This window comes from Lissotriton vulgaris, chromosome 1_2 (assembly GCF_964263255.1).
Source record: "Lissotriton vulgaris chromosome 1_2, aLisVul1.2, whole genome shotgun sequence".
NCBI lineage: Eukaryota > Metazoa > Chordata > Amphibia > Caudata > Salamandridae > Lissotriton > Lissotriton vulgaris.
The window spans coordinates 64,108,598-64,131,258 of NC_141686.1; the positions used below are offsets into that span (position 1 = coordinate 64,108,598).

The 22,661-nt window shown below is 42.9% G+C and overlaps 1 protein-coding gene across 2 annotated transcripts in view; it reads right to left on the reverse strand.

Annotated features, from left to right (window-relative positions):
- Nucleotides 1–19,490: 19,490 nt before the first annotated feature.
- The window catches only part of TULP3 (TUB like protein 3), a 522,214-nt gene continuing 519,043 nt past the window's right edge, over nucleotides 19,491–22,661 (reverse strand). For both annotated transcript variants that reach the window (XM_086952811.1, XM_086952812.1), the window contains one exon: nucleotides 19,491–21,889. In XM_086952811.1, coding sequence (XP_086808937.1) covers nucleotides 21,756–21,889 — 134 coding nt within the window. In that variant the 3' untranslated portion in view covers nucleotides 19,491–21,755. The remainder of the gene's footprint in view (nucleotides 21,890–22,661) is intronic.

Here is a 22,661-nt window from a genome sequence, read left to right on the forward strand (position 1 = left end):
GAAAGTTTCTCCCAGATTAAAGGCGGACATGCAGCTCTTGAGAAAAGACCAGGAGACTCTGTCAAACGCCTTCTCTGCGTCGAGGGTAATGGCTACGGCCGGGGCTGCGAGCATTTTGGCTTTTTCAATGACGTGACAGAGGATCCTCGTATTATCGTTAGACATGCGCTGTTTCATGAAGCCTACTTGTGATGTGCTGATTAGCTTTGGGAGTTGTAAATTTAGACGTGTGGCGAGGATCTTTGCATAAATTTTGCAATCTAAGTTAATTAGGGAGATTGGCCTGTAATTTTTGGTTAGCAGAGGGTCTTTACCATCTTTAGGTATGACTATGATGGTAGCTTCACTCATGGAATTGGTAATACTTTTTGTTACGCTAAAGGATTGGAATAGTTTTAGGAGAGTTGGGCTCAGGGAGTTTGTGAGTTCTTTATAGAAGCTGGCTGAGAACCCGTCAGGACCCGGTGCTTTCTTACATTTAAGCGTCTTAATGGACGCTGATATTTCCTGAAGGGTAATCGGAGAGTTCAGTGTGTCCTTATCAGTACCGTTTAGTTTAGGAAGACCCAGTGAGGTCAGGTACCTGTTACACTCTTCCGAGTCAAAGTCTAGGTTATTTTTGTACAAGTCTTGGTAAAATGATTTGAACGTATTAAGAATTAGATTCTGCTTTGTTTGGATGGCATTGTTGCTATCTTTAACTGAGGCAATGTTGAATTGCTTATTTTTATGTTTTAGATATGACGCTAAGATCTTCCCAGCTTTGTTGCCCTCACATGTTCTTAGAGCCTTAAACTTATTGATCCAGACCCCTGCCCTTCTGCTGAGTATCGAGTTGTATTCATATTTGAGTTTGGTGAGGTCATTTAAAATCTTCGAGTTTTGGAGATCTGCTATATGGGCGGTTTCCAGCTTTTTGATGTTGTCTTCCAGAGTGGACAAGTCTTTGTTTAATTTTTTGTTAGTTTGAGCTCGGATGCCTATTATTACTCCTCTCAAAGTGGCTTTGAGTGCCTCCCAAACACTCGCTATGTCTGAGTCGGGGGTGTCATTATGTTTGAGGTAGTCAAGGATGGCCTCCTCGATTTTTCGTTTGTTTTCTGGCTCGGAGAATATTTCGTCATTGAATCTCCATCTTTTAGGGGGGAGAATGGAACTGGAACCCACTAGTTTGGTCTGTATGCTTGAGTGGTCGGAAATCAATTTAGGGGCAATACTGGTTTCTTCGATGAGGTGGGTGAATGGGCTATTAATGAGGATATAATCTATCCTCGAGTAGGAATTATGAGGAGGCGAGTAGAAGGTGTAATCACGGCCATCAGGGTGTTGGAGTCTCCATGAGTCGTGTAAGTTGAATCTGGAGCATAGGCGGTGTAAACTAGTATGTGAGCGTGTGGGGTGGTAGGCGCAATTCGAGTGTCGATCGGTGATTGGGTCTAGTGGCAGGTTGAAATCGCCCCCCACAATTAGTAGTTCTCCCTGGGGAATACAATCTAGGGTCGGGGCTAGTGAATCCCAGAACTCTGGATCGTCATTGTTGGGGCCATATATGTTTACGGTTGAAACTAAGGCTGAGAAATCTGGATCCGGTGGTAGCGCTCTCAGGGCAACTGTGGAGAGTAGGAAATCAGTATCCTTGTTGATCATGGGCCAAACCACACTGGACAAAACAGTAATGCTCCCCTGGTTATTATACCGCTTTGATAACTTCCATAACTGGTTTCTAGAATGTCACTTCCAGCCCTAGATACACAGTAATCAGAGAATCTATGGCTTTGGTAGAAACAGGGGCCCAAAGTGGGCTGGAGGGAAGGTTGGGTGCATTTCATTCAGTCCTTTACTACTACATACCTTGCCAAAATAAGCTACCCTGAGCCGGGATGCAAGACCACACGCTTAATAGCCTAATCATTAAGGGCATAAGGTTGGTAAAGGGTATTTGCAATTACTAAAAGTCCCTCATGGGTTCTTTCACATGGTGTGGCGATACTCTAACTTGATACAATACTGGCTCCCTTGAAAAAAATGCTGGGCAGGCAACTGCATCAAAGTGGTGCTTGCTGGTCTCTTACCCCACCCAAAGGACAAGAAAGCAGACAATAAATGTTTAGGCTTGGCATTACTGCTGACGAAGATTGCAGGGGCGGTTTCTCCATTAGGGCATAGCCTCGCCCCCTGCTGTGAGCCACGCATCACATTTTTGTGCTATAAAGAAACTGAATAGTTTATTCGGTTTCCAATGCCTTGACCAGGTCGCTCTTTCTGTTATGCCGAAGCAGGTGGTGTCTTTCAGGGCGGGGCCAATGCTGATAGAAGAGAGACTGCAGTGAACATGGTCAATGCATGTGAAGTGCAGATGCATTCCCAGTCGTCGGAGTGGGAGCCCAATGGTATAAAAAAAAAAGCAATATTTTGCATATAAGAAACCAAAACCCTTGGTAATACCCAACCAGGAATTAAAGTAGCCCTAGGCTACAGTGTAAAAACTTCCATACTCAAGACTATCCTAGTCATTTTGTATAGACCAAACTGCAGCCAATTAGGCGTCAGCACCCCCTAGAATGTACTCCTCAGAGGCTCAGGCTCTCAGATTTTCTCGCACAGGAGTGAAACCAACGTTATCGCCTGAGGAGCATCTGAGGGGAGGTGGGCGGGTGCATGTGAATCTATGAAAGACACCAATACTGGAGAACCACAGATTACAGGTAAGTAACTATTGTTCTTCTCCAGTATTGGGGTGTGTTTCATAGATTCACATGCCTGAATCACAGTAGATAGCAGTACACACCATCCTGCTCATAGACGCTTCTTGTATCATAGTGCATACGCATGCTTTGCAAACAATGACATGTAAAATAAGCGTCTAAAAGAGCATAGAGGAGGGAGAACAGAGGCTCACCTTTTTTAAAAAGATTGTGAAGCACTGCTCGTCCCTCTGAAGCATCTGCGTCGCTGCCAGCATCTAGGCAGTAGTGCTTGGTGAAGATATGCTTGCTGTACCAGGTTGCTGCTCTGCAGATGTGATGGAGGCACTCCAGCAAAAAGGGCTGTGGAGGAGGAGACTGCTCTCGTAGAATGCGCCCTTGGCAATGATTGCAGTGGTCTTCCTGCTTGCTGATGATAGCTGAGGACATCCAGCGGGCTATGGTCTGTTTAGATACAGCATATCCTTGACGTATCCTTCCGTATGCTACAAATAATTGGTCAGTCTTACGCAATGTAGCAGTTCGTTGAAGCTAGAATTTAAGACATCTTCTGATGTCAAGGGAATGCAAGGCTTTCTCCCCTACTGTTTGCGGATTAGGAAAGAATGTTTTTAGAATTACTGGTTCGTTAAGATGGAAGTCAGATGGAACTTTAGGCATGTAGCTTGGATTGGTACAAAGCACCACTGAGTTTGAAGTGAATTGTAAAAATGTAGACTTGATGGTAAATGCTTGAATGTCACGGACTCTACGTGCCGATGTCAGTGTTAGAAGAAGAGAAACCTTCCAGGTAAGGAAATTGAGATCCACCTTATGAATAGGCTCAAATAGGTGGCGCATTAGCTGAGTGAGTACTTTATTCAATATCCAGGATGGAGGCGGACGCCGAATGGGAGGAATCATTTGAAAGAGTCCTTTAAAAAAACTGCTGAATCACTCTAGTTGAATGGAGAGTGTTAGAGCCATCTTGACGGAAACTAGAAATGGCTGCCAAGAATATTTTCAATGTGGAATGTGATAACCCCGATCTAGCCAAATGACGAAAGAACTGTAAGATTTGCTCTGGCTTGGCCTGAATTGGATGTAAATTGGCAGAATTACACCAAGCACAGAATCTCGTCCATTTGAGTTTGTATGTCTTAATCGTTGCAGGTGCTCTAGCATTGGCTAAGACCTCTTGGCAATCCACAGGAATATCTAAGTGTGCGAACTCAAGGTCTTGATTAGCCAAGCTGCTAATTTCAAGGAGGCTGCATCCAGGTGACAAACTTGACCCCCTTAAATGGTTAAGAGGTTCAGTATTGGTGGAAACTGAATGGGTTCGCACTCCGAGAGGAAGAGAAGCTTGGTGAACCAGTATTGGCGAGGCCATCTGGGAGCAATGAGGATGATGCAACACGGTTGTTTCTTCATTTTGCGGATGACTCTGGGAACCAACGGAATCGGAGGAAAGGCGTATGCATATATCTGAGACCAATTCCTCAAAAGCGCATCCCCGCATGATTGTTTGTGGGGAAGCCAGCTTGCAAAGTGTGGGCATTTGCGGTTCTGAATTGTCGCAAACCGGTCCAGATCGGGGTGCCCCCACTCCCGAAAGACTCAGTCCAGCGTCGTTTGGTGGATCTCCCATTAGTGATTGGATATTGTCGCCCTGCTGAGAGAATCCGCTAGTACATTGGAAATCCTGGGAACATGGACCGCTGAAAGAGTGATCTTGTGACCCAGAGCCCAATCCCAAATCCCCTGGGGTTGTTGGGAGAGAAGGGCTGACTTTGTCCCGCCTTGTTTGTTTAAGTAATGCATACTTGTTGTATTGTCTGTCCGAATTAGTACTGAGGACTCCTGTATGACTGTTTGAAAAGATTTCAAGGCCAAGAATATGGCCCTTAGCTCCAGGAGGTTGATATGCCACTTCCTTTGTTTTACATTCCACTTGCCATTGACAGTCATCCACTGAAGGTGCGCTTCCCATCCCTCGAGGGAAGCATCTGTGGTGATGGTAAACTTTGGCACCTCTGCCAGAAATGCGCATCCCTCCTGTAAATTTTTCATCTGAGTCCACCAGTGAAAAACTTCCATCATACGATGGGTTATGTGAATAATGTCGTCGAACGACTCAGAAACCTGCAACCATTGGAGGTTGAGCTCTTCTTTTAGAGGTCTCATTCTGAGACGACAGTTTGGTATTAGAGGGATGCAGGATGAGATCATCCCCAGGAAAGATTTGAACCTTCGAACTGAAACAAACTTTTTTTCTTGTAGTTGGCGAGCCATCTTGCAGATCTTGTGTTGCCTTTCTCTTGATGTTAATATGAAACAGAGCCACCCAATATTCCCATGAGAACTGGGTATATATTATAACAAAATACAAATATGTCCTAATAGGATTTGTTTACAATTCAAATTTCAAATCATTGATTTGCCGCCGCAGCGGGCCTTAATATCATAGAGACAAGTAGAAAAAAACAGAATTAAACTGTTGTTTATTTTTCTCTAATAAAATTATTTCTTTAGGTATATGACATGGCAACAAAAAATACAACTCAATTTGTGAAATCAATTTAACAGTAGTATTAGACACCTTCTGCTGATGACATGGAGAAAACCAATACCATGATCTAACACTGGTTTTCCATGTTAGCACACTAAACAATCAAATGAATGATACATCCATGAGCAAAAAGATGTCAGGCGTCGACGTTTCGGTCCCCGTTGGTTAACATAATCCATAGGACCATATGTTGCACATAAATCTAAAACATGAATATATACAAATAAATACAAAATACTTCTTGTAGATAAGGTATCGTCTACTTAGCCCAAGAAAACAGAGTTCACATGTGTGCCCTGCGTGTTTAGTACAGAACAGCCACCACCACACAGCACCTAAAACTATGTGTATAACACCAAACCAAAAAACCTACAGTGTATGTATTCAAACTGCCACCACCAATCCACATATATATCCACGACCAAAACCACAATCATGTGTCTGCTATCTACCAGTCCAAAGTTATCTATCAAGTAAATCCTTACCAAGAGACCTCCAGCCGGAAGTGCTCCTGATTGTAAATCCTCTTTCATAATTCTCTTTTGATAGTCTAAAAACATCAAGAATGAAAAGCGCGTTAGCCCTATCTACAACAACATGACTAAGCACCCTTTATAACAGTATAACTGCATAACGCAGTTCTATCCCTTACCCACAGCACTTACTAATGTACTGGACTTTCAAATGAAGGAATATCTGTGTAACGAGACGCTTCAGTCGTCTTACTCCAGACTGCGCAAATGCAGGAGCATTCCACGTTATCTGTAAATTAAGGCATGTCCATCCATTACTAATAAGAACCCCAAAATGCCTATCTATTAGTCACGGTGTTCGTTTCTAGACCATGTACTTACTCAATCACGTTCAAAACCGCCTCCTAATCGGCTCCCTCTTCCAAGCGGTCGCAGCTCTTCGCTTCCGCACATAAACGTGTGCACGCGTGATGGCCTCATCAGTATCACGGTAGCGCCATTTTGGTAAAGGCAGTACAGTAAGCTTCCTTCAATGGCATCCGTAATACCTCCAGAGTATAACCATATAGATTATTCTCGCTCAGAACAAAGTTTTTTACAAACTAGAAGCTCACCACAAGACAGAAGCACGCTAGTGTTTATTGCCAAATCGCAGTGTAAACTTTGGCACCCTATCTACGGGCCACTCTTAATCTCAATGCAACATTCCAATCTCAGTCAAAGATAATAACAAAGGGATTCGTCAATGCTTGTGGTGAAATATTAAATTGAACCCATGCTTGAATATTGAATGGACCTCTTTCTCTTGAGGCAAAAGCCTGAGCGAGATGGGTATCCAGGATGGCTCCAAAGAAAGACTTTCTTTGAGATGGAATGAGATGAGATTTGTCGAAGTTGACGGAAAGACCCAGAGACTGGAAAAGAGACAGACATCTCTGAGCATGTGCACTTGCCATTGCAAAAGAACTGGCATTGATAAGGCAATCGTCCAGGTAAGGGAAGATTTGAATGCCCTCTAGGCGGAGATGTGCTGCTACTGAGGCTATCATCTTTGTGAAAACACGGGGCGCTGAGCGAAGGCCAAAGGGGAAAACTTTGAACTGAAAATCCCTGCCAGCCACTCTGAATCGTAGAAATTTTCTGTGCTTGGGGAGGATTGACAAATGAAAGTAGCATCTTGAAGGTCGAGGGTGGCCATGTGATCCCCCATTGAAAGAAGCTGGAGTATTTCTTGAAGTAATAACATTCGGAAGGTCAACTTCTTCAAGTATTTGTTGAGTGCACGTAGGTCGAGGTGGGACGCCATCCCCCCGATTTTTTCCTTATGAGAAAGAATCTGGAGTAAAAGCCTGTTCCCTTTTGCAAGTAAGGAACTTTTGCGATCGCTCCCTTCGGAATCATTGAGTGTATTTGGGCGAACAACTCCTAGATATGAGCTGGAGGTTGGCCCTTGGGAGGAGAATTTGGGGGAATTTCACGAATTCTAAACTGTGTCCTCTGGCCACTATATTCAGGACCCACTTGTCTGTAGTAATTGCGGACCAATTTGAGTAGTATTGGGATATTTTTTCCTCCACCTTTTGACTGGGGGAAGGGTAGAGATGGTGGCAGGCAGCGTGTCTCACTGTTTTTTATTCAAATCTCTTCCACGGTAGGAGGAATTTCTTCTGGACTGCGTGTAAGAGTTACCCCTTTGTCCGTAAGACTGCTGTTTGTAGGGTTGATACCGTTGGTTGGATTGAGAGGTTTGATATGACCTCTGCTGTTTGTAGTTTACTCTGTTTGAAAAAGATCTGCTTCCTTTAGCTCCTCGAAAGGACGACTTGCGAAACTGCAGTCTACCCAAAGATCGCGCCGTTTCAGTGTCTTTCCTTATGGCCTGTAGAGCCTCGTCAACATGCTGGCCAAAGAGAAATTTGCCATCAAAGGGCATGTCAATTATTTTGGTCTGTACCTCTTGGCGAAACTATGTGGACTTAAGCCATCTTTGTCTTCTCAACACCACAGCACCTGCTAGCTGTCTGAAGCCTGTAGACGCCACGTCTACTGCTGCATCGATTACCTCTGCTGAAGCAAGCTCGCCCTCTCACAATACCTGCTTCGCCTCAGTTCTTACAGGATCTGGTAACATCTCAACATAGGGGAGATGTCGGACCACTTCTGCCTGTAGTATCTCCCTAATATTGCTAGGGAGTTCGCAGCTCTTACAGTAATTGCAGCCATCGTGGAGACCTTCTTTCCGATGGAATCTAAGCGCCTGCCATCTCTATCAGGTGGAGCTGAAATAGGTGAAGAGGGGTTCCTGGCACGTCTTTGCGCCGCTTGAGCGACAACAGAATCAGTCTTAGGCTGTACTATTAGGCATGCAGGAGATTTGTCCGGTGCCTTGTACTTTTTGTCTAATTGGGGTAACACAACCGGAAGGGAATTGGGTGTTGCCATAATTTTTAAACCTTCCTTCCATATGAAGTCAATGATGGGAGTCGTTCTGACTTGTCTTCGCATTTGATCTTTAAAATCATAAAGAAAGCACTTGTCTTTCTTTGTTTCCATTGAGATCGAGAATCTCTTAGTAGCCCTCTCCTTCAGTACATGAAAACCTTTGATGTCTACTGGAGGCGAATCAGCCGCAGCTGGAGCCAAAGGTGATGACGTCTGAATCTGATGGTCATCCCACTCCGACAGACTAGATTTATCATCCCCGTCTCCCTCTTCTCTATCCTCATCAGTGGTGTTAGCTTCTTGAGTGATGAGACGGTGCTGGAGACTGTGGTCTTGGAGATCTCAAAGTGGATATAGAGCCTGAAAGTAGATAGAAGGGATGCCGCCGACTCCAAAGGAGGAAAACAACGATAGTAATCCTGTAACATATACTGTAAATTATCAAGAAGCGCCAGAGGCATCTGTGCTGAGGGCACCGTGGCTGGAGCTTGATCTACAGATTCAGAGAATTGTTCTTCGTCTGTATCCTCCTCTTGATATTTAATGAGCAGGTCCGATGGACTAGTAGCAGTGCGGAACCTGTCATCAATGTCCGATTTCTCCTCATCCTCATCTGAATCCAGCAATTGGTCAGGCAATTTAAGTGGTGATAGAGCTTGTATCGAGGAGACACGTTTCTGAAGCAAAGAAGGTGACGTAATTGGTAGGCCAAAGGAGGTCTTAGATGGTGTAGAAGACCAAACTTTCAATTCCGTACATTTTGATAAAAGTGGCGTTGACAGTTCCTTCATAGACTGTGCCGTCGTCGAAGGCGACGGCGTCGACAAGACAGTCACTTTAAGCGATGGTGTAAACTTCGCCAACGGTATTTTCGATGACTAGGAATCCTTCATCGACGATGATGTCGTCGACGTGGGCATTTTTCGTCGACAACGAGGTAGCCTTCGTCGACGGTGGGATCTTCGTCGTCGAGGTAGCCTTCGTTGACAGTGGGGTCGTCGACGTCGAGCCCATCTTCGTCGACAGAGCACTCGTCGTTGAGGTAGTCTTCGTCAACGGTGGGGTCGTCGACATCAAGCTGATTTTTGTGGACGAAGCACTCGACGGCGGAATGTTTCCTTTTCCTTTCGGCGACGGAGCGTCGATGATGGAAGGCATTATCCTCGTCGACGAAATAGGCCTTACCGTGACCGAGACCAGTGTCGACGGTGAAGAGGCCGACGACAATCATCTTGGGCTTAGGAGATGAGACGGTTACCGTCGACGTTAAGGTGGCGTCGACAATGGTAATCGACGACGATGGAACAGACGACTGTCGACGGAGTAGACTTTTTCTTCTGAGGTAAAACCTTCTCATGAAGCCTCTTAGATGTCAAAGACTTTCCGGTCTTTTTAGGGGGCGAAACAGATCCAGAAGGTGGAGAAGCCCGTTTTCCAGAAGACAGGCCAGAGCCCTTGGATGGCTGTGCTTTCCTCAACACCTTGGCCCCAGTGGAAGATGAATCTTCCCCATCCTTCCTCTTCCTTGAAGTTATAGATGACCCTGAAGCCACACTTCCTCCCTCAGAAAGAGCGTTGTCTTCTGCAGCCACAGAAGAAGGTGTCCTTCCCTGTCCCTGAGGGTCTTTTGAGGGAAGGTTCTGCAGATTTTACAGTCTTTCATCTCATGATCAGGATAAAGGCAGTAAATGCAATTTTTGTGGGGATTTTCTTTAAAAACCCGGAGCTTCCCACAAGAATCACAAGGCCTGAAGAGAGACTTCTTAGTACATGACATCCTGGATGAAGAAATTCAATCAGAAAGTGAAGTAGTGAGCAGAGCTCAGGGAGACTCCCTTCACACAATGTGCGGTAGAAAATCTGAGAGCCTGAGCCTCCGAGGAGAAAATTCTAGTGGGTGCTGACGCCCGATTGGCTGCAGTTTGGTCTATACAAAATGACTATGATAGTCATGAGTGTGGAAGTTTTTACACTGTAGCTTAGGGCTACTTTACTTCCTGGTTGGTTATTACCAAGGGTTTTGGTTTCTTATATGCAAATTATTGCTTTTTTATGTACTGTAGGACCCCCACTCCGACGACGGGGAATAATTCAAGCATGTGAATCTATGAAAGACACCCCAATACTGGAGGATAGAACTGCTTTTTATACATGTAAAAATGTAAATTGATACTTGTATAGCGCACTACTCACCCGCAAGGGTCTCAAGGCGCTTGTACGAATACAGCTGTGGAACTCATCCTGGCTTTCCCTGTGAGGCGTCCACTCCTGGGCACTCACAAGGTGGAGGCCAGGCATCCTTAGCGTGGGGGGGGGGGGGCGTTGTGAAGATTAAGCAAGCTATTGCCCAGAGTTGCAGAGTGGGACTCCATGATTGGAATCGGCACCGAGGACGGGAATTATCAGGTCCGTGGAATTTTGAGCCCAAGACCCGCCGAGGCAGGGAATTGAAACCTGGTCCCGGGCTAGACCTCTGCATCAGGGTCTGCCGCTCTAATCATTGAGCCACACTTCTCCACATCAATTTAGATCACGAAACCAACTCCCCGACCCCTTCCGCCCTATCCCCCCCCCGCTTGGTACCCAGGTGGAGAGGCCAGCCAGGCTACTTGGATGGAGATTTGAAACAAGTAGACTTCTGGAGGCAGTGGGCAGTGTCATGTCAGGGAACACTCCTTTTATTCTGTGGTGTACAATCTGCATGTCGAATTAGAAAGCATATTATGCATGCCCCTGCCACAAATGTCACTTGTACAATTAGACTACCTTAGTCAGGCAAGATCGCATCATAACCCCCTCATGCTTGGTATAAGAGAGGATTGAGCAGGGGGCAATCCCGCAAATATCAATTTGGAGGCTAAAAAGTACCATGCTGGACCTTTGGGCAAGCTGGAAGATCCCATGCAGCATCCCTTCAAAAAGAAATAAAGTACTGTCACCACCGATTTATTGTGGTATGGAAAGCCAGCAAGATAATTGCTGGAAGCCACTGCATTACAATGGTAATGGGCACACAAAAACAACTAGAACGTAAAATAAGTATGCTAGAGAAAATGTTGCCAGATAAGAGCTGGCAGGACAAGACCCCACTCAGCAAAAGACGAGCGAGGGAAATATGTTGCATTGATGGAAAGGTTGAGGTATCTACATAAAAAGAAATACATGACAAGGGCGCACACACAGAGGAAGACAAAGCATGAAGGCTGCTTGCATGGGTGGTTAAACCTGAATTAGGAGGCTAGTTTAGAAGGATATCCTAAAAGACATGGTCCTGGTAAAGGTCTCTGGCAGGATTTGATGAACTTATATTGGAATTTATATCACTTTTGCTGACCAAATGGCTTCACTGGACTTAGGATACCTACCCGAGACACCCAGGGAGACCCCAAAAGTCCCACTAAGTTCCCATGGATAGATCCTTCTATACAACACTGTCCATGTTAAACATGGATTACAAAATCCTGATTAAAACACTGGCTAGGCGATTGCTTGCCATTCTGCTAATGATAGTCCAATCTGACCAGAATATTTTTTTCTAAATCTAGCACCTCCTAAAATATCAGGCAACTTTTGTGGGTAACTGATGAATCATCACACACCCTCCCACATCCAGCGGCCAAGGCGACCGATGTGATTAAAGTGTTTGATATGCTTGAGCGGTCTAATAACTAATGTATTTGGTGGAAATGCATTCCAGTGGATCTCCCTTTTGTGCTCTAAATCAACAGTAACGATCCTAACAGGCAAGATTATCTCTTCATTGTATGAATAGGATGAGGGACGTGGCAGGGGTGCCAGATGTCAGCGATGCTTTTTTCACTGAAACAGAACTTTCTGCTTGTGGGATGAGAGCTATGGGCAGAGAAAGGATAGATTCTATATTGCCTTATTGCATCTTGCAGTCGAAATGCTGTGTTCTCCCCAAGATATCTGCACAGTCAAAACCATGGAGGGAATAGATTATCTCTGAATAAACTGGACCAAGTCCTGTACATACTTTAAAAGAGCTGTGGGGCAGCGGAGGCACTTTTGAAAACGAATCATAATACTGCACTTGAAACCACACTCATTCAGATACGTAGGGGTGAGCATTTCTCATTTGAAGGTTGAAACTAAGGCTGAGAAATCTGGATCTGGTGGTAGCGCTCTCAGGGCAACTGTGGAGAGTAGGAAATCAGGGCCAAACCACACTGGCCAAAACAGTAATGCCCCCCTGGTTATTATACCGCTTTGATAACTTCCACAACTGGTTTCTAGAATGTCACTTCCAGCCCTAGATACACAGTAATCAGAGAATCTATGGCTTTGGTAGAAACAGGGGCCCAAAGTGGGCTGGTGGGAAGGTTGGGTGCACTTCATTCAGTCCTTTACTACTACATACCTTGCCAAAATAAGCTACCCTGAGCCGGGATGCAAGACCACACGCTTAATAGCCTAATCATTAAGGGCATAAGGTTGGTAAAGGGTACTTGCAATTACTAAAAGTCCCTCTGGGGTGCTGGAGCAGGAAATGAGTAAGAGCTCGCCAGAGACTGCATTAGGCCCCAGGAATGCCACTGGTGGGTCTGCCCAGAGTACGAGGTACTGCAACTGATGTTTTTAACAGGTGGGAGCTGGAAATTTGTTTCTTTTACATGACAGGCAAGGATGTAGCATAACAGCCAGAGCTGCAGACTTTGGAGCTGGAGATCCATGTTCGAGTCTTGGCATTGGCTCAACATTCTGTGATTCTGGGCAATTCACTTAATCTCCCCGTGCCTATGAACAGCGCCTGGATACCCTCATGGGTAATTAGCCACACTTTACAAATCAGAGTATTATTATTTACAAAGTCCTCATTGATACGGCTAAGTACTCACTGGATCTCCTGCAGATGCTGGTTTGGGAAGGGAAACAGAAGATGATGCCTGAAAAGAATACTTGGATACACTTCTAAGGTTTTTGTATACTCCCGGTTTAAATACACCCTGTTTAAATTCCACCACAGAACATGCTTAACTCCTAGGAGGATTTGTAAAATGTGAGAGTCGGACACCTCAGATTGCCCAACATGCAAACATGGGTTCTTTCACATGGTGTGGTGATACTCTAACTTGATAAAAAAAATGCTGGGCAGGCAACTGCATCAACAGTGGTGCTTGCTGGTCTCTTACCCCACCCAAAGGACAAGAAAGCAGACAATAAATGTTTAGGCTTGGCATTACTGCTGACGAAGATTGCAGGGGCGATTACTCCATTAGGGCATAGCCCCGCCCCCTGCTGTGAGCCACGCATCACATTTTTGTGATTCGGTTTCCAATGCCCTGACCAGGTCGCCCTTTCTGTTATGCCGAGGCAGGTGGTGTCTTTCAGGGCGGGGCCAATGCTGATAGAAGAGAGACTGCAGTGAACATGGTCAATGCATGTGAAGTGCACATGTCTGGTTGGACAGTTGTTTTGCAGGTCCAGCTCGACATGCGTACTTGAAGCTGTACTCTTCGCAGCACTCTCTCTCCCTTTGCACTGTACAGCTGACAACACTGTGCGAGCGGAGAGGGAGAGAAGATTGGAGCACTGACGCAGAGAGAGCCGTCTGTTAACCCATGTGTGCATTGGGCAGGCACAATTAGCCATTCAGCATGTCCAGACTGACTGCAGCATGTAAGTTAAGAGTGTTCGGTAACATCCGAAGCAGTTACTTTTATTTGATTTCCTCGGCAACCATTACGATAATTTTATTCAGCTGCTGGTCCTTGTATAAACAGTAAGTAATATTTTACACAGGCCTTTTTCCTTTCTTTCTTGTTTTCTAGTGATTGCGTTTTTGCTTATTTCGCTTTATTGAGGCGACAGTTCACTCTATCCACAGCCACTTTTACGCTCCACCACTTACAAAAGTCACCCAATCCCCCACTGGAAGACTGATCTCAATGGTACTGAAATGCATCAAAGAAGCAACAATATTTAAATGGAAGCAGTGGCTATTGTCAATCACTTACCACAACGTAGGTGTTGTCAGTTTTTTTTGCAGAAAAGTGGTGGTTTAGTTGCATGGTCTATTCGCAGCCACAGATATTGGTTCAGTGTTCGTAATTCTCAGAACTACAGTATCCGGCAGGCTGTTTGATCTGGTGGAGGGGTACACCGTTGAAGCATTTGGAACCACAATTATCAGAATTCTGTGGGTTTTTTTAAGCATTATGCATTACCGTTCCAGAAGGTATGGAAAATTCTGGATAAACAAGCAGCAGCACTAGTTAAAAGGAGCGTTGTGCCTCTGAATCCTTGCTGGTCAATCTGCCCTCATGGAGTTTCTGCTGTGTTCTGAAGAATTCCTGTTTCTTCAGCTGGATGAAGGTTTTTGAAGTGCTGCAAAAAAACCTTCAACGTCTGAAGGAGTTTCTTCTGACGGTTCACAATTTCCACTTTATTTGCTGGATCTAAGGGTTAGTGAGCGTGGTTAGGCTATGGAGACTTTAACATTAGCTTGGACTTTGGTTTGAATCATTTCTTAAAATGTCATATCTTGTTCTAGTTTACGGGTTTATTTTTTGGATGTAACTGAAGTGAGTGTGGGCGACACACAGTCTTCAGGCTGTTCATCATAGGCCATTGTCACAGGCCAGTCAGATCAATATATTTTGATAAATTCTCAAAAATAATTGAAGAAAAAAAAAAGATTTACCCGAATCAAATAAGGTTACCGTCTGACCTTCTTCCCAGGAGGACTAGGATAAAAAAAGGAGGAAGAGGAGAAAGAATAAGAGGAGGGAAAGGAGATAGAGGAAGGGTAGAAAAAACAGAAGAAAGTATAAGAGAAGAAAGAAGTGGTGATGGCATGAACCTAATTGGAATGGGTGATGTAAGCTGAGAGTCAGACCTATATAAAACTCTGGTAAGATCTGACCAGTATCAAAATGGGCCAAATCTGAGAGCGAGGAAAAAAAGGGAGTTATGAAGACAGTCCATCACATATTTATGGAATGATACGATTACTGTGTTAACCACAAGTAGTGAAATGAGGATACACAATCATGAACAACGAGAAGGCCCTCTGGGATATGCAACTGTACAGAAATACATAAAAGGCATAGTCAGTACTGTCTATGTAAACCACTGTGGTTGAAAATGTTAGGAAGATCTCCCCTTGGCCATGTTTGATGGCCAGAATGTCAGTAATCATTAGACTCCCACAAGGTCACAAGATCACAAGATCACCATCGCGTCAGAACAATAGACTAGTTTATTTTACTGTCCCTATCACCTGAGTTGCACTCACGGCTATTGGCTAGTATGATTTTGTTATGAGATGCAAATTGTGTACTCTGTCCTTTCTGTATGCTTATTTACGAATTTAATAAAATGGTTTGAATACGCTTTTTACTACAATCACTTGGTGGAAGGTCTATGTGAGATGGCAGTTTGACCCATATCATCCCACATTGCAGGGAACAAGGCCCGGAAAAAGGGGATCTACTAGAGAAGAACGAAGGCTTCCAGTAATAAAATAACATAAAAGGCATGACTGAAATAAATACAGCCACCTGACATGGGTAAACTATAGCCTTTGTTATTTATGGTTTATCATAGATGACAGGAATGGTGCGGCACAGGAATTGGAATACTTGCTTTTGAAAAAAAAGCACAGGTAGAGTGAAAGGAAACCCACTCATATAAAAATGTGAATCTGGTGTATCTTTATGTTGACATTATGAATTCAGCAAAATAAAATAGAGTTACTTACCTTTTGTAACTTCTTTTCTGGTAGAGACTATCAAATTACAGATTCATCAACTCTTTAATACTTCCAGGCATCAGACTGGATCTGGAAATCTTTGAATAGCAATTCCCTCCAGCTCCAACAGGTGGCGTTGTGCAACATCATGCCAACTCGAGTTGTTCCGTCTTATGCTGATGTAGGGAACAGTATATATACACGTTACTTGCTTGCATTGGTTTCAGTTCCTTTCTTTCTGCACCAAGGACGTGCATTTAAAGATTCCTTTGTCATTTGACAGTTTTGGTAATTTTCTTTGAAAATTTTACTTTTTGGTGTGCATGATGTCACTAAAACTGCCAGAAAAACTGTGTAAGTTAGGAGTGAGTATCACTGAATGGCACACAACCATGTAGAAAAGTAACTTTAGATAACAGAAAAAAGAGAGGTTCAAAGAAATAAAGATACAACCATATTTTCCTTGTTATAGAAAAGCAGGGACCAGATGTGTTCATCTTATGATTCCTGAAAAAAAGATGATTAAGATGATACATTTGCATATGTTTTGCCTACTTAATCTTGATGGTTTCAGTATTGGAGGGCAGTACTTGTCAACTGCGATTAAAAACTCAGATGTCATGTTAGTAGTATCCAGTGGTTAGACAGAACACAAGAATAGCAAACATGTTTTACATATATATATATAAATTATTTTATTTGTGTACAAAAAGTTACAAATGTTTGCAGCAAGAAAGAAAGTATAAGACTTGAACAAGACCATAAATAATAACGAAGACACATAATGTGAATAAAAGATAATGTAGGTTTCTTAGCTGTGCTCAGGTTTCTTCACTGAGAACAGTATTGTACATCTGCAGTAAAAACAGCAACTTTGGGTATTCAGGCACTGGCTCTAGTGAGGGACATTACTCTTGTCTAGACACTCAAAGGTGGTGACCTTGAGGATGCCTTGACAAGCAAGACCAGTACATTAGGTAGTCAAACAGAAGCTCTAAAACCAGACGTACTCTCCAATAACATGGAAAAGCAAGGACCATGCACCCAACCTTTATAAATCCAGTTAGGCATTAATGTTTTACCACTCTTCTTTTAAATTCTGCAGTTGGGGTAGAGTGTGCACTCAGACGGCAAATCACATTCTTCTCTCACAGTAGTGAGGGAAGGAGGATGCCAGTTTTGTGCAACCTAAAATGGAGAACTGTACCATCAGTCCTCACCTGCAATAAATTATTGCAAGCAGTGATACAGTGTGCTTGTAAAAAGAAAAATTTAACATCAGAACATACCTCTAATAAGAAGAAAGAAAAGCATTTACAAAAAATTCTTGCCTTCCATATATTGAATATTAGTTCCAATATGTCCATACCATATGTGATTGTGGTATGGTAAAAAGCCTGTAATACATTAATTTATCTTTATCCAGTTTCTCAGTTCCAGGGACTAATCAGCACTATTGAAGAGAATGATAGCCAAGGTCAGAGCAACTAAACTGTTGCATACTATTTTTGGAGCTATAGTAGCTGAACGCCAACCAAAAATCTCATCACCTCAAACCTGGGAGTAACAAACCTAACAAAAAATACAGAGCAGCACTGCTAACAGAACAGGTTGTACTGTCAGTTCTTCAATTGTCTGTCACGTAGACTCAAAGATGACAACAAAATGTATGTGCATGAGATAAAAATATAAAATACATGTGAATCTGATAAAAATAATTACAATTTATATATTCCTCTCAAAATAACTGCAGTGGAATTCAAAATAATCCCAGAGAAGTTGAAAGAAATCTTTCTCTGGAACGTCCCTCGGTTAACTTAAAAAAACAAAAACAGTAAACAAATTGAAGTACAGACATGCAAATTTGAGATTATAAATGAAAAGGCCTTAAAAATAAACAATTTCACGCTGTAATATAGACCCATCAAGTCACAAAAGCAGAAGCATTAAAAGGCACATTATAGCGATTTCTGTAATGGAGATAAAAGATGTACATGATTAAGAAATAAAATCACAAGGTACCCGTCTCATAAAAGAAGGAATATTGGAACACCCACTGGTACCAGCTTGATTCACAAAACAAGTGATGGGCGTGGAAGATCAGTGAAAAGGTAAGCCTACTGCTAAACAAAGGCATGACAAGTTTTAATACAGAAACAGCCACAATTATCAGATGTGGAAGATTAAATTGTGCGATTGTATACAATGCCACACATTGAAGTATAGGGAAAAGGTAACACCATTGTTTCTGAAGTTATTGCTGGACACAACTACATCTTGAGAACATGACCAGCCTAACAATTTACAGTCAACAAGCATCTGGATTTGTGGCACTTAACTCCCAAACGTCCGAATAAGTGTACGTGCTGTAAATAACCAAAAATATTGTCCAAAGGGTGAATACTCAAAATAAGGCTATGGGTATTTACTAGTTCACTGTATCTCACAAAATTGAGAATCATCCTCCTACAGGCATCTAAAGAACAATGACTTCCCAGACACAGAGCTGTATTCAAGATTAAATGTTCGCCATACTACAAAACTGCATAAAACACAGTAGAGTAGACAGCAAATGTCTACTTATCTAAACTGTAATTTATTAGAAGGAACATGGAGTATACACATACTTCACATTGCCCAAGTCACGAGTAACTTAAATACCCGTTAAACAGTTTATACAGAATCCAAACCATCTGATCGTATTTTCCACTGCATTGCTTTGCGTAGATATTTTTATCTTTGCTTACATGGTAGATAAATTATACCCTGGTTGAAACTCAAGGAAAGTCCCTTTATGCCTAATATTCCCTTTCCTTTGAACGGGTATTGCACTGCCACAAATGATAAAATTACAGGTACTGAGCAGCTCAGCTAGTATTTCAAAGTTAATCCCATCAAGCAATAAATTCTCAATAATTCGTAATGGGGAGAATCAGATTATTTTAGATTAATAATAGTTTACTGGGCTTGATACCATCAGAAGCACCATGACTAGGAGATGTCAATGAAAATGGTTTCCTGCAAATTAGACAAAAATATGATCATCTATTACAGGCACAATGACAATGTGCAATTCATTCATTTACTCTATCTAAAAACACGAGATATGATCTACAGTGTAAGTGTTTGTCTTCTAATAATGAACAGTTCGTAGAATGGTTGGACTTTGAACAATAAAACCCAAACCTCCACCAGTATTAGGACTTAAGTTGGAGAGGTTATCATCAACCCAGATCCTGATTGAGGATATGGAAACGGTGGGTTGACAATGGTGGTAATAGACAATGGTGGTAATAGTGTCATCATCCCACGCATTACTCTAAACATTACTGGCAGATCAGATTTTATCCAAGTTCACTCTCCCCAATTGTCATACACTATACTCCGTTATAGCTGCAAACCATACTTCACTCAAAACAATTTGGTAGTATTGAGTATTATCAACCTTACTTTAACTCCTCATTTTAAATATCTCAATTTGACATTGCAACTGCCAATGTCAATATTTTTTACTTCCTATGGAAATAGTTACCACAATGCTACTCACTCGGGCAGCCTACCCGTAGCATACATAGAATGGCATTAAGTTTTTCTTTTTTGGATGCATGGCCGTGACTGTGATTATACTCCATTGTAACCACTTTCTAAAATAGATCAGTGCATTAATGTAGTTGACCGTTCTTTCAATTAAATCCATATGTGGGTTTTAAGATAGAGAGTGAAAATAATGTAAAGATCAAAAACGGGTTTTGCAAATGCATTTGCTTACAATGGAAACCAAGCGGCAAATAAACCCCTACTATAACTACTCCCAAAAGTAGAAGGGCCAGCAGAGCATTTACAAGATCACTAAAACCCCCAAGTTTTAATCATGTGTCGCAGATGGGCAGCTAAAGTCTTCGTCTTTGTGGGAATACAAGTTGGTTCTCAGTTTATTTCCTGAAGGTTTGTGGGTCAGACAGTCCTCAAGGAGTTTCTTCAACTGACTTGTGCTGTGTGGCATGGGGGCATGGGCAACCACCTATACAGGGCAACCGTTTGGGAAGGCAGAGCAACCTATCAAGGATCTGAAAAAGCAAGGAATTTAATGAAGGTTTGATTTACTGGGGCACACAATAATTGCGGACCCATCTTACCAGGAAATACCAATGGCTTCACATGGGCACACCATGATCACTTTCGTACAAATTCTATTGGCAGGAGTAAATAAGGGCAGTGGCAGCATCACCCAGATATCACATTATATGTTCAAGGAATACGACTGAGTTATTAATTTAATGCTTACAAATGAGAAAAGGCAACTACATACAGCTTACACCAAATACAAATCATCTTTATCAATTAAGATGAAACTATTGGCACAGCATAGCACACAGTGCACATTAACAAGGTCTCACTGCACTGCTGAATGTTTTTAAATAACTACTGAAATTGGGACATTGCAGTGTCGCACAAAACACTACAGGATTGCACAGGTCCCTCATTCTACATCACATACGTCTATGGACATTATGACTCCTTTTTTTTCACCATACACATTCAGCTGACAGGGATATTCGGCCATTGATGCCCCTAGGAGCTGACCTGTTTTAGGACTGTTTTCATTATCCCTTTTAACAAGACCATGGTGAGCTCCCATGTCTGCCATCATTCCTATTCCTTGACTGAAATGTGTGAGGACCAGCAATGTGGTCCACTAGTACACAATATGGGTAGCTAGAAAAATATAAATCCTCTAACACATACAATGAGGACACATGGCTACAAAACAAATACAGACTACACATAAGAAATATCTCATGTAGACAGGGACAACAATATTATAAAAAAATAATTAAACTTAACAGTACGTAAACTGATATAATAATTAAAAGTACCGTGGTAAGCTTTGCAGCAAATGTTAAATCAACCAATATTCAATTTGTCAAAATCTGTAGATTTGATCTTGACAATCTCGAAAGTGTTTAAGTGAAGGTAAAACCCCCCAATAAAGAAGCTATATTTTGTTTAGAAAATAAATGAACATTCTATTTTGCAAGTCCCTTTTTACTCCGACTCTATGTACAGCTATTTTTGGTAACTCAGCTCAGATAAGGCTGCTTTTCATTGCCTCAAGAAGCAACCCTGCCAATCCCTACAATGAAAACCAATACCGTCTTAACAATTACTTATGTGCGTGGATTACCAAAATAATGCCTCAAATCCAAATCCATTATTAAATTTGCAAGAAAACAAATACATCAATTGTGCTTACACATTTGCAAATTAAGAAATGGAAATGTGCAACACAATCAGAAAAAGTCTACTGATTTTTGGTGGTGAAGATGACCGTAAATATCAAATTATTTTTGCAAATATTTTCCTTTCCACTGACATGTAATCTGAGCACTGGCATGTACTCCGAGCGCTGGCAAGATAAATTACACAAGAGATGCACGGAATAAAATGCTTTGGAAAAGTAGAGAAGTTGGTGTATCAGTGTTTTTCCACATGCCCATGCAACTAACATTCACATATTGAGACGAACGGTCTACCCTAGGCTTCCTATGGCTCGGATGATTTTGTCACAGCCAGCAAATTCTGAGAGAGTTTTAAATAAATGTATTAAAATGTCACACATGCACAAGGACAGACACACACGCACGTACACAAACATTCACTACCCTCAATCACTGCTGCTAAAATTGGGCAGTTACCGCCCTCCAAGGTCTTTGAGTAAGTTTCCACCAATGTATCAAGAAAAAGCACATTTGATGTTGTTTGTTCTCAACCATAATTACTAGACAGGTCATAGAGCGGGCGCATGAGTAAAAGTAAAGTTGCAATATTTTGAGCATTGATTTTCAGAAGGTGCAGTTACATTTGAATCCTCATTCACATGCCAATTTGCTGTCAAAGCTTGAGAGACCAATGGCAAATGCCTGCAGTGCACACATGGGGTAGTTATAGTCCAAGGTGAAAACATCTTCTGCCACTCGTCCAAACTGCATCACTATGTAGTCAGCTGTTAAAAGAAAGAGATTTCATTGGGACATGAGAAAGAGTTATTTACAATTTCAATTAAAAGGAAGGGATAGAGGATAGTTTACTTACATAAAAAAAAATACACAGTACAATATTTATTATCTGCAGGCCAAGTCACACCCCCCACTGATGAATAGCAAAACCTGTGTGCGCTCGCCCGGCTGCTGCCGCTCCTTCGTGGGTTCCAGACCAGTGTGCCCCTAGACCGTTGTGCCGATTCTGGTCTGCCTTAATTTTTTGTCATCCATGTGCATTTGTTTTTTGTACCTCCATTACTGTGTTTTTTTCCTTCCACTGTAACCCGGTACTGTTTCCCCCCCACCCCCTTCTGTTTTCTGTGTCCGCTTGCTTCCCGCCGCTGACCCCACGGCCACGCCCCCTCGTTGCCCGCTCCCGCCTACCTGCTGCTCCTCCATCCCTCCCCGCCTTAAAAGCCGGTCGCTGCCCGACACAGTGGGTGGCCCCTGACCCGGCTTGCAGGCCAGGTCACACCCCCCACTGCCGAGCAGCACCACCTGTGTGCGCTCGCCCCGCTCCTGCGTGGGTTCCTGACCAGTGTGCCCCTAGACCGCTGTGCCGATTGTGGTCTGCCTTAATTTTTTGTCATCCTTGTGCATTTGTTTTTTGTACCTCCATTACTGTGTTTTTTTCCTCCCACTGTAACCCGGTACTGTTCCCCCCCCCACCCCCCTTCTGTTTTCTGTGCCCCCTCGCTTCCCGCCTCTTACCCCGCGGCCATGCCCCCTCGCCGC